Below are 12,908 nucleotides of genomic sequence, written 5' to 3'. Positions count from 1 at the left end.
GAAAGAAGAAAGGAAAGGAAAGGAAAGGAAAGGAAAGGAAAGGAAAGGAAAGGAAAGGAAAGGAAAGGAAAGGAAAGGAAAGGAAAGGAGCCATGAATTGCAATGTGGTTTATTGAAGACAAGTCTCTATAAACTTTACAATTAGAGAAAAATAACTATTTTAAGTCTCATTTCTACTATTAGCTGTGTGTCTTAAGGGAAAATATTTAATCTCTATAAGCCACAACTTTCTCATCAAAAAAAAATTTTTTTAGGTTAATGAGATCTCATTTGTGTGGTGCCTGGTATCTCAATAGTAATAGAACTTTGCTGTTTGCTGGGTTTTGTTATTTTTCTTTTCTTTCTTTTTATTTAATGGAGTGTGCTGGATATCTCTATAATTTTGTTCAGATGACTACAGAATCTGGAAAAGCTGTCACAGCTACTGATGCATAGCACATTGCTAAGATTGGTCTATAATTACAAATATATAAATAATTTGAGGTTTGAAAAACTTTAACTGTGCTGTCAAGTTTGGAAAACTGGGGCCAGGGAGATAGTTCAGTAGAATAAGTGCTTGCTTAGCAAGCACAAGGGTCTGAGTTCAATCCCCAGTTCCACAGAAGAAAAATAAAAAGTTTGGAAAAGTTATCCCTGTTTACCATGTTGACTTAGTATTATAGAGCAATTAACAGCCACATTGGTCTAAAAACACTAAACTTATTTTTTCCCCATTTGTACAGGCATAACACACCATGTTAAGTATGTTAAGGTCGTATATACACAGGTTTGGTTACAGAAACTAATGAAGTATTCTCTAAATTATTTATTTAAGACACATACATATATCTTGCAGCATTGCTATGTGGATTAATTTAGATAGTGAGTTATACTTGCCTGACTTGTATAAGCCCCTTGAAAAGCCTAGCTTATTTTTTTTCCATCGTTTTTCTGTCAACGTAGTCAGATACACTAGGCATCGCTTCAATTCCACCTTCTTGAATAACCCTGTCTTGGAGCTATGCCCTGATCCATCTAGAAGGTACGCTGAGGTTGCCTTTGACCACAGTATAGAGGATTTTTCTCATGCCCCAGTAGTGGTGTTCCTTGGGTTAGTCCCTGATTGTGGTGGAGTCTTCCTCTAGTAGCTTCCTGAGATGGTACACAGGAACTTAATTTTGGCCACATTATATGTCTAAAGAGTTGGGGTTTTTTAATGTATTTAGTACAGGGTCTACAGATGGGGCTTGTAGTGAACCTCCTGTTTTTCAGCCTCCCAAGCTCTAGAATTATAGACATGTGCCACCATGTCTAGTCTCAACGGTGTCTCGGTGTACCCCAGGGATGGGGCCAGCATGACATGCTGGGGATCAAACCCCAGTCTCTCCATCTGCCTAAGCAGGCACTTCAATCTGCTGAGCTACCTGGCCAGCCAAAGAGATATAATATTATTTATAAAAGTGATATTATATATCATTTTTATACAGATTTCAATAAATTTTTCAGACCATTTATTCAGGATCTGGACAAGTAAAGAATTTTTAGTGGAAATAACTTATCTTCAGATATTGAAGGTGTCACTTGATGTCTTCTAGCTTTTACTACGGAGAAGTTCAATGCATTTTGATTATAGCAGTTCTGTTTTTCACCCTCTTTCTCTCCGGAAGGTTTTCAGTTTTCTTTTTACTACAGTATTCTAAAACTTCTCTGTTGTCTGTTATTTGTTTTACTAGGCACTTGCTAAGTCTTTTTCAATATAGAAATATATATCCTTCAACTGTGGAACTATTTTAAACTTTTTTTTTCCCGGAACCGGGGATTGAACTCAGGCCCTTGCGCTTTCCAGGGAAGCGCTTATTCCACTGAGCCACCTCCCCAGCCCCTTAAACTTATTTAATTATTCTTTTCCTCTCTTCTCTCATGATAAACCCTTATCATTCAGATGTTTGAACACCTACTGGTTCTTCAGGGTTTTTTTTTTTTCTTTTCTTCTTGTTCCTTCTATTTTTCATCTTCATGTCCTTTTACTCCACTTACTTGGAGACTCATCAACCTCATTTTCTCAGTCTTCCACTACACTTTTTAAATTTTGATAGCATTTTTAATTCTCATGCTCCTTTTGTTCTATGATTGGCTCCTTTGATAGATGTCTGTGCTTTTTAGGAGGATGAACTATGTTAACGCTCAGAATGTAAATGATAGGATTTTTATTTCATTTTGCATTTTTCAGTATAGTCTTTCCTCTATGTTGCTGTTCTGCTTGTTTCAGTCTTTGTATTTTATATCTGATGTACTGTCACATGCCTGGTGACCATTACATGTTTTCTCAGACTGAAGATAAATCAGCAGTCATTGGGGAGTCCTGTGAACATGGATAAGGCCATTTACAGGTTTCACTACAAGGCAAACTGGAACTAGCACTTCATTGGGAAATCCCCATTAGAATCTTTGGGTGTGTTCTCAGAGGCTGGTCAAATTCTACATGGAAGTTTTTTCTACTTTCCTTCTTTGAATGTATAAGTTTGGCTAAAGTGTTTGGAAAACCCAATGGGAAACTGTTATACATGGAATCTTTCATTTAGTCCATGCATTTTTGATACAGAATGACCACCATCATCCCATTTCCTATTGTAGCTGATAGTTTTCTATCCCCTACTCCAGAGACCTGGGTGACTGTTATTGTGTTGTATTATGCTGTGTTGTGTTGTTTTGCTTTGTTTGGAAAGTCATTGTTTTGTTTTGGATTTTGGTTGGTTTTTGGATTGGTTTGTTTTTGCTTCCCAGAGAATAAGCCATTAGCTTTCATCTAGAGTGGGGAGGCAATACAATAGGGGAAACCTAGAAATACCACTTTTTATACAGATTTCAATAAATCTTTCAGATTTGAGCTCCACCCTCCACTTCCAGGAGCCCATGGTGCCCATGGGGTGAATCAAATTACTTCTCAGTTTTCTTTACTGCTGGGTCAGGCTTCATCTTTCTCAAGTCTGCTAAATCCATCTGTCCATCTGCTTTCCAGCTACCAAAATTTACTTGTTTTTGTCATCTTTCTCATCAATGTCTTTAGATATTTCTGTTGTTTCCTCTGTTCCCCTAACCTCTATTCTGGTTTAAGTGAGGTTTATGAAGAGAATGGTATACAATAAACATGTTTACTATGCAACATTTAACCAGAAGTCCTACCAGCATAATTTTCATGCAGCCAAACTCATGTTCAAGTCAGGAAAAAAATATCTGCTTTCTTTTTTCCAGAAATAATCATTACCAGTGCAAGCCTGAAACTGACATGAATGTTTGTGTCTTGTCAGCTATTCTTATATCAGAGGCAGAATTCCAGTGGGCCTCAGCCATGGGCCACGGGCCCAGGTTTCTATACCTAACAACAGTGAGCTGTGTTCTCAGCCCCAGTGGCAAGTCTATCAGAAGTTTTGTGATGATACTAACAATCCCATCTTCCCTTCATGACACAGAACTTAAAAGAACTGAAATAGTGATCATCCAATAACAGTTTCATTGGTTGCAGATGCTATGACAGGAGGGAGTCTAGGGATTCTATTTTTGTTAGTGAAAATTTCTGGTTGTAAACAGAAGAGCTGAACAGAAGAAAAAGATGACTAGTTTATTATTATGGCTATAGAGGTGTTTATATAGTAGCCCTTTACCCCAATAAAATCAGCCACTGAATGAATGTCTCAGATTTTCCTGACTTTGCACACTTGGACAATGTTTCATTTCTCAGTCTCACCTTCTTTTCCGGATAATGAGCATGATAATTATATTATCCTTACAAGTGTATTTGTAAGCCAACATACATACGTGAGAAACTGTTCCAGAATACTAGTAGTGGTCACACTAAGTGACATGATGGTATTGATAGAGTGTTGCTCCTTTTTCCGTCATGTTTCAGACCTTTTATAATGTGCTTAAATTACTTTCATAATGAAAAATATTAATAGAATATGTGGACTAACCAGGGGAAGTTGGCACTATTGAGAACTATGCAGCTACTGAAAGGCAATAGAGGGGTGGAAGAAGAGGGCAAGAATTGCTTCCATTTTTTTAATTCTTTTTGATATATCACTGAGCCTAAGAACATCTATTAAATGTGTTTCCCTTGGAAATGTTAGTATTACTCACCTCCAACTTTATTGGGGACTTATTAACTGAAGTAACGCCTGGAATCTTAAGAGATGAGAGCTTTTTATAGGAATGAATGAGGTGAATCCTACATGAAACTGCTGAGTGATACTGAGGAAATACTGAGGCAACTGGGATTAGAAGGAAGGAAAGAAGGGGGAGGGGAAAGGTGGGGGAGGAAAGAGAGAGGGAGGCATAGAAAGGAAATTTATATTGTTTTTGATTTCTGTTTTAGAAAGTTCAAAATTACAAAGCACAGGCCGGAAACAGTCAGTATCAAGAAGCCTGAAACACCTATTCCATTCCTCAAACAAGTTTGTGAAGACCTTAAAACGGTGGGTCCTGAATAGTTTTTTCAGGAAGGGTTAACTTCTCAGGAATTAGTTGGTTTTGATTCTGAGTGGAAACTTGGTAGAAATTTCTTTTATATCAAAGGAATGAATCCTGAGAATCTGGACAAGTCAGTAACTTCTCTTGAGTTCTAGCCAGTGAACTTGTGATACATGGCAGGAATATGTTCCTATGTATATTTTAAATTTATATATTTCATGTCCAAAAAAATAGATTTTTTTCCCAGTCTTGAGTTTGAAAGAGGAGACAGTTGAGGACAATTTTTAAATTTTGTTTTATCTTTATAGGGGACTCTACATAGCTGTTATATTTTATTACAAAGACAATATGTTAGTCACAAATGAAGATCAAATACCAATCGTAGAAGTAGATGACTCTCACACCAGTTCCATTACACAAGATTTCCTGTGGTTCACAAAGGTATACTGAGTTTTTATTTCATTATTTCCCCATTTCACACCAATCTTACAGCACATAAATCTATAAAATCTTAATTGAAGGGTTTTCAGTGATTAAAATTTTGGGGTAGAAGCAAATTATCTCAAGGGTCCCTTTAAGCTCCAATGTGCCCTGTCATTATACTTACACTTACACACACACACACACACACACACACACACACACACAATGCCTATACTACATTTTCAAAGAAAGAAGCTTGCTTCCTGTCAGATTGTGTCTCCAGTATTCTGAATTATAGGATCATTTGGCAAAGACTAAAATGTGGATCTGACTGTTTCATTAGCATTCAGATCTTTTTCCAATTGGATAGAGATCAAAAAGTTATTTCGTGTGTATCTGAAAATGGACTGGAGAACAAACATCAGGGGTCAAGTTTCCTTCTCCTTGCTTTGCTTTGATGCCATAACCTAAATCATGCACTGGCTTGGACAATGATATGACCTTGTGACTTCTCTTGCAGCTGTCTTGTATGTGGGAAGACATAAGGTGGCTGAGGCAAAGTGTACCCATCTCAATGTCCTCATCCACAGTGCTGCAAACCCGGCAGAAGATGCTTGCTGCCACAGCCCAGCTACAGGTGAGGGGCCAAACCCTTGGGTTTTGTTGTTTTTTTCTTAAAACTTGGAAAGTTCTGTTTCCAGTTATACCTGGAAAGGAAAAGGGTAAGCTCTTTGCTCTTGCAGATCTTTAGGCACATGAAAGCTTTCTGAACAATTTAGGTATATCTACTCATGTAGTGAATTTGTCCCTTTGGCATGAACAGGAAGTGAGGGGATTCAAGCCCTGGATTTTACCACTAATCAGACATCCTGGCTCTCCATAAAAGCCTCAGATTCATCGCATAAAAAATACCAGCAGCTTGATTGGGCCACTGGAAGGCCCTTTGCAGCCAGGCAAGGGAGCATCTATGAGCATGTAGAGGAGACAGAGACCAGAAGATATACAAAGGAGTCTCTTAATGGTACTGCTGTGGATAAAACATGGGAATTTATGTACGGGGGGGGGGGGTTTGCTAAGTTATAAAAACCAAAGAAAGCAACTCTTAAGAGTACTGTGAGGGGGCCTGGGCCTAGCTCAGTCCTTTAAGTGGCTGCTTCCACAAAGCTGTCAGCCTCAGGTGGCTGGAGTTCGAAACTCACAACTCTCCCGCTGGCTAAACGTGCCCTGAAGGCATGCGAGGAACAAAAAAAAAAAAAAAGAGTACTGTGAGGGCCAGCCAAATAGCTCAGTAGATAAAAGCACCTGCAAGCAGGTGTAGGGGCCAGGGATTTGATTCCCCAGCCTACCGTGCCAGCCCCACTCCCGGGGGACACTGAGACAGCAACTTTGGGTGTAGTGCACATGCCTGTAATCCCAGCTCTTGAGAGGCTGTAAACAGGTGGATTACTATGAGTCTGATCTAGTAATGAGACCCTGAACACCCTGTGGACCTTTCCCTACAAAAATACAAAAAAAAAAAAAAAAAAAGAGTACTTTGAATCCTGTATGTATTCACCACTCGCTTTTATTAATAAAATCAAATCAGGTATCCAAGTCCTGCAGAAATCTGGGTAGGTTGCACAACTCCTCTTGGAAATGGCACTGATTACTAACCAAGTTCTTCTGGGGTTTCCTGTCATTGTTTTTTTGGTATGAGCTTAATTTGTGGATATTAGTACAGAAAAGCATCTATTACATGAAGTTGGGGTTCTAAGAACACAGCCTTTGTCAGTGATGTGTATCTACCTACCCAGATGGCAGTTACATGTTACATCAATTGTAGAAGTTTGCTTCTAAGTAAACTGTGTTTGGCCAGGACATACCAGCCATGGTACAAAAATGTCATAATCATAAAAAAAATTTGTACAGCTCTACCCCTGCCTATAATTTTGAGAATTTTGTTTCTCAAACTCCTGCTGAATAATAATGCAACACTGTGTGCTAATAATAATTATGGCTAATATAATCAATTCTGAAAGATTACTTTTGGTCCCTTATGCTATATTCCAGTATGAAGGTAATTTACTGCTTTTACTGGTGTTAAGACATTTTAGCAAACTTCTCTACACTGCACTTTTTATTGCAAAATCTCCTTCAAGTCAAGATCTTTCTGGAACTGGGCCATGATTACTGTTGCTAAATTCCTAACACTCCATCCTTTTATCACTGACCTACTGGATTAGATCACACCACTAACCCTCATGTTGCTCTTTGTTTAGGACCAAGTCCATTCCCAGGAGACTTATACCCCTTACTGGACCCTCCCATCAGCCCATTGTATATCTGAAATACGCCAGGATCACAAACTGAACAATCTTAAATTTTCATGCAAGGTTCTTTATCACGTGTTCATTACAGGCTTCCTAGAACACTGCCATCTGACACCAGTAACTTAAGAAGGATCAGGCTGTTATAAGCCAGTGCAGTCAGATGCTGAACAATGCCATGATGGCCATTGTGACCCTACTCCATACTCCCATAGCAATAGATTTCCTTGGCTTCTCAGTCTATTGATCCCTTCATTTTTCCTAATGCAATACCCACCTTATGAGGCTCTTTTCTTTTTTATTATGCTTAGATTCCTTCAATCACCACAGTAATTCCTTGAAAAATATCCTAGATTCCTTCAATCACCATAGTAGTTCCTTGAAAAATATCCTAAATTTTGTCCCTCCATATTATTTATTTAGAAAAATCTTAAGTCTAGATGAATATGCCTATAGTAAAGTAGTTGTACTTTGTGCAAAAAATCACACTGAGCCAAAAGGTTGACTGGCTTTATGTTAAACCTCATGACTACAATTTTCATATGGAATGTTAGCTAGAAGTACCATTCCATTTCTCTAGTAAATTTTCTTTCTCACACTGAAACTATTTAAAACCTTCTCCATTTCCCTACACCCTTTCTTCCTTTTCTCCAGAGTCTATTCCCAGACTGTGTTGCCTTCACTGTCTAATTCACTAAAAAAATATATGGGAATGGAAAAGATTTTTCCACCACCAAATTTACAAACATCCCTGTATTGACTCCACCCACTCCCGTCTGCTATTCCAACAGATTAGTTCTCACTTCCACCAAAAGCTCATCTCTCCACACTTACTCTGAATACCATCGTTTTCTTCTCAACTTTATTTTAAAACACTCAAGTATCTCCAATTTAATTTCCCCAAATTCCTCTCGGTGCCACACAAGCCCTCAGCTACCAAGCAGTCTCTTCTCCACCTTTCACTCCAATTCTTCCAGTTACCTCCCTGTTTCTTGCCATTTATCAGCCCTCTGGTTTTTCTGATACCATGTTTATAAAACTATAGTCCAAGTCTTCAGTAATGAGACAGAGCTTCAGAGTTGCTCATTTGCATGAATGCTTGGGAGTGCAGTAGTCCTAGATCATATTAGGTGAAGATGGGAAGCTGTGTTACAAACAAGAGACCTTTCTGGTAAACAACCTAAAGAAATTTCAGGAAGAAAAAGGCAATTCCAAATACCCTAGCAGTTGGATGTGGCGAGGGCCTTTTATCATTCTAAATAAATGTTCACCTTTTTGTTGTTTTTTTGTACAGGGTATCGCTATGCAACTTAGACTCGTAGTGATCCTACCACCTCAGCCTCCAATGCTGGGATTACAGTTATAAGACACCACACCTGGCCTCACATGCTATTTTTTTTTTCTGTATTTTAGGGAAGGGTCTACAGGGTATTCAGGGTCTCACTATTAGATTGGACTCATAGTGATTCTCCTGTGTACAGCCTCCCAAGTGCTGGGATTATGGGCACGCGCCACCACGCCCAGTCTCAATCCCCTTCTCAGTGCGCCCCAGGGGCGAGCCAGCACAGCACACCCTGGGATCAAACCCCAGCCCCTGCCTCTGCTTGCAGGCATTTTAATCCACTCAGTTATTTGGCCAGTCCTTCACATGCTATTTTAGACCTGTGTTCTAGCTCTCTGCCTTGCTAATTCCTATCTATCCTTCAGATCTCAGCTTAAGTTTTTCTGCTTTCTCATATTTCCTGATTTGCTGAATCACTCCAAAGGTGCCTTGTAGCTTTCATTCAAGACAATGATTCTAACCCCATTAATAAATAATTTTTATCAATATCTGTACAGTGATCCATGTGGACTATGAATTTCTGAGTTTAAGAAATACATCTGTCTTGGGTACTTCTATAACACCAGTGTTTGGCATGTGGAAGACTCTCTGTACGTACTGTTTGCATAAATAAGTATATTTATCAGTCTCATATGGAGTACCCTCCCAAAACTACACTTGAGGAAAACTATCTGGCAAAACGGGAAAGTAATCCCAGAAATGTGTCCTGGACCACAGCTACAACCTGGACATTTCTCCAGCCCTGCACAGATTAATCATAATCTGGTGGATATTGCCTCCAACACAGCCCTCATTAAAAGCATTAGCACTATTAGGCATTCTGTTTCTCCTCCATGTTTCTACTTGCCTGGTTAAATCACAGGAATTGCTTTCATTTTTTGTAAGACAATTTAGGGCTCAAACTATTTGTACTTCTCTAGAATTAAGATTTCTAGAGACCCAGTCCTAGCCCAGGCCCAGGACTTAAAGTTCAACATATCAATACTTGATGAAAAATACCTGTTCCATATTATGCCTAAGATGTTTGATATTCAGACGGATAGTGAGGTTAAGCTTAACAGCCTAGGTTGTATGGTAATAACAATAAGCTTGTCTTCTGGATGGTTAACAACCTAAGTTTGCAGACCAAAATTAGAGAAAAAGGAGGGCTGCAAGGAAAGCCAACATTTTGGCCCTAGCCTTCTAAGGTCAATTAAGACTCAGGACATATGAGAACTTGTACTGCTACGTCATGTAACTCAGTACTGTCCCAAGTTTTCTAATCAAGGAGATTATGGGGGTCAAAGAGGAAAGTGATCGATGATGTAGAGTGTGACTAAGGAGAGTCACATGGAGAGAAAACATTCTCTCAGGCTTTCACAGAGAGCACACTGGCCAAGCAATGGCCATGACTCATCCACATGGCTGACACTGACAAAGGATCTACAATCTGAGGTACAGGATCTCAGAATCAATCCTGAGGGGATTTTACTGACCTTATCAGACCCAAAAGCTACAACTCTTGTTGCATAGGTCCTGCTTTACCTTGGTCTTAACCATCCAGCAGAAAAGTATAAAAACAAAATATAAGAAGTAAAGCCATGCTGTTATGTTGAGCTGTAGGGGACTCAGATCAATAATTTCTGACACTGCCAGTCAAGCGGAAGACCCAATACTATGGGCTACTGGACTCTTTTAGAATATTTTGCTGAGCTTACACACCTATAATACTCAAATGACAGAACTTAGTCAAAAAAGGGGATACAGATGAATGTCCATTTTGTATCTGTGTATTCAAAGTGGTTAGGATAGAAATATAGTTACATTCTCTTAATGAATAGAGGGAGTTGTTCTAATGGTATTTGTAAATAGGATATCATGTCCGCATCTTGTACAGCAATTAACCACTAGGAAGAATGTATGCAATGTGTTAAATATTGAAACTGTCCTACCAATCTGATTTGAAACTGTCTCATTGCTATTTGTTTCTCAATAAAATTATGGAAAAAAAAAGAATTAAGATTTCTACAACTATTGAAAGTATGTGAAGGGTATGTGATAAGGTATAGGAAGAAAAAAACTACACAAAAAAGAAAAGTGAATTTATGAATTGGCATATAGTTAATATTTTAGGCCAGTTTGTTAATCTGAATCTTCCATAATGTTCTAAAGAAGATAAAAATGTACCCTAGAGAGCTTAGTTGACAACAGCCTCTCATAAATTCTATCAGTTTATGGCACATTTCACTTTACTCTCTTCTTTCCAGTCTTACAATACTCCCTGACTGTCCCCAATGTCATCCTCCCATATCTTCTCTCAGCACTCTCCAGCCAATTCCCCATACTTGTGTCTAAAACATTGTACGATGGCATTCTCTACCATAGATGCTCTCATTAGTAGCCCAGACATTTTACCACAGCACAAAGGACTTTACCCATGATCTTTCTCTCCTTCCCTTTTGTCCATAGCTCATTGACTTGTCTTCATTACAGTGTATTCCAAAGCCTCCATTTACTCCTTGTTTTCTGTTTTTTATTCTAAACAAGGCCCTCCTTAAAACTGCAGGGAAAGGAAGGCAAGATAGCTCAGTGGACTAAGCACCTGCTTTGTTAAGCACAGGGACCAGGGTTCAATCCTCCATCCTACATGTGGCAGCTCTGACCCCGGGGAATGCTGAGCTGGCCACAGAGTCTGGGTGTGGAGGCATACACCTATAATCCCAGCACAGGGGAGGCTAAAAATAGGAGGATCACCATGAGTCCCATCTGCATAGTTAGACCTTGTACCAAATACACAAAATGAGGGAAAAAAGCAAAATCCTACAGAGATTAAATAGTAAAAGTGGAATAACCACTTTCATTCACTTAGAAGATTAGGTGTGTAGCACTTTGCTAAATGATTTTTAAAATTTTCTCATTTAATTTTTACTACAACCTAATATGAATGCACTATCACTGATAACCACTTCTGTACTTTCTAAAACTGAGGCATAGGAAGGTGAGTTTGTGTTCATTCACACAAACAGATAATAGCATGTATGGATTCCAATCCAGATCTATATAATTCTCAGGACTACATTCTTCCCAATACTTCAGCACATTACCATATGTCAATTGATAAAAATTTTAAATAAAATATCCTCATGTGAGTTTTTGAAAGTAGAAGTCAATTCTGCAGTACTGGTAGTATATTTTAAATTTGCATGTAAATTTATTTGAAAAAAGGTAAAGTAATAATTAAAATTTAGTAGTTAGGAAGAGAAAAAAGTTATGTTAGCATTTGGAGAAAAAAAAAAAAACTTGAGATGAGAAAGCCTGTGAGTGATCAGGAGCCCACCCTGTTTTCTTTATCTCAAGAAAATAGCAGAGGCCTCTTAGGAAAAGAGTGCATATTCCTCTCATAGTGAGAAGTATCTGAATTATTTAATCCTCAAAGATAAAAATAATCTTATAGTGTAGATGATCTTGCTTTAAACTTCCCTCTTCCATAGTTTAGTTTGGATCTCTTTCAACTTCTCACAAACTAAATAAAACTCTCCAACAAAGTACCTCTACCAAGGGCTTCCTTACAGTTTTCTGATCTGTGCTGGCGACAAGCTACATACATTCCTATGTACCAGTAGGCGGACCTTACTCCTTTCTACCTCACAGTATCATCAGCAGGCCCAGACTACCTAACCTGATTACAAGTAGTGACAGGTATTAACATAATCTATCTTTCTTTACAACTTAAAGAACCTTGAATTTGTACCATTGCAATACGACTGCAATTTATTTTCATAAGAATACTCTGCTTTTCCACTGGGCTCCCCCAAAAAACTAGCTGTCCAACCCAACTTGATGTCAGTGAAGAAGTTCAGGATGATTTTAGTGCTTTCTTATTCAGCCCATTAGAAAACTTACCCAAAGAAGACAGTGAACCAGTGACAATAACTATTTAATGAGGCAAGCAGCTCAATCAATGTATTCCATCAGTGTTGGTTTAAAATGAATCATATTCTTCAGTGTCCTAGTGAAATAGAGTATGCCAATTTGGTCCACAAAGAACTGCTTAGCTCCTACTGTATGTGGCAAGCACCATATAAGGGACTCAGGGACATATGAAAAAAAATCATGATCTCACAATCCATGCACCAATTTTATATAGCAAAGCCAAAGACTGATAAAAATAGACACCTCCACAATAAGCAGTAAGGAAGGAAGGAGAGGATGGGAAAGTCTTCCCACAACAGGTGAAATCTGGATGGAATCTCTCAAATGAGCAGGAGTAAGGCGGAGAGCTTCCAATTACAGCAGAAAGGAAAGCCCATATGGCCGTACACAGCAGGTTTAGGAGATTGCAAAAAAACTTTCTTATGCATTATTTAGCTTAAGCCCCCCAAACACTCTATGACAGTAACGGTGAAACTTTT

At 38.6% G+C, this 12,908-nt stretch overlaps 1 protein-coding gene across 1 annotated transcript in view; it reads left to right on the top strand.

Annotated features, from left to right (window-relative positions):
* Positions 1-12,908, top strand: part of Ankfn1 (ankyrin repeat and fibronectin type III domain containing 1) — a 273,730-nt gene that overhangs the window by 210,844 nt on the left and 49,978 nt on the right. Inside the window, exons 11-13 of the mRNA XM_023705526.1 lie at positions 4,352-4,451; positions 4,755-4,887; positions 5,390-5,506. Of these exons, the coding sequence (XP_023561294.1) occupies positions 4,352-4,451; positions 4,755-4,887; positions 5,390-5,506 (350 nt within the window). The remainder of the gene's footprint in view (positions 1-4,351; positions 4,452-4,754; positions 4,888-5,389; positions 5,507-12,908) is intronic.

Source organism: Octodon degus, unplaced genomic scaffold (assembly GCF_000260255.1).
Source record: "Octodon degus isolate 3935 unplaced genomic scaffold, OctDeg1.0 scaffold00222, whole genome shotgun sequence".
In the NCBI taxonomy this organism is placed as follows: Eukaryota; Metazoa; Chordata; class Mammalia; order Rodentia; family Octodontidae; genus Octodon; species Octodon degus.
The sequence above is the reverse complement of the archived record's forward strand: the minus strand, read 5'-3'. Positions and strand labels throughout refer to the sequence as shown.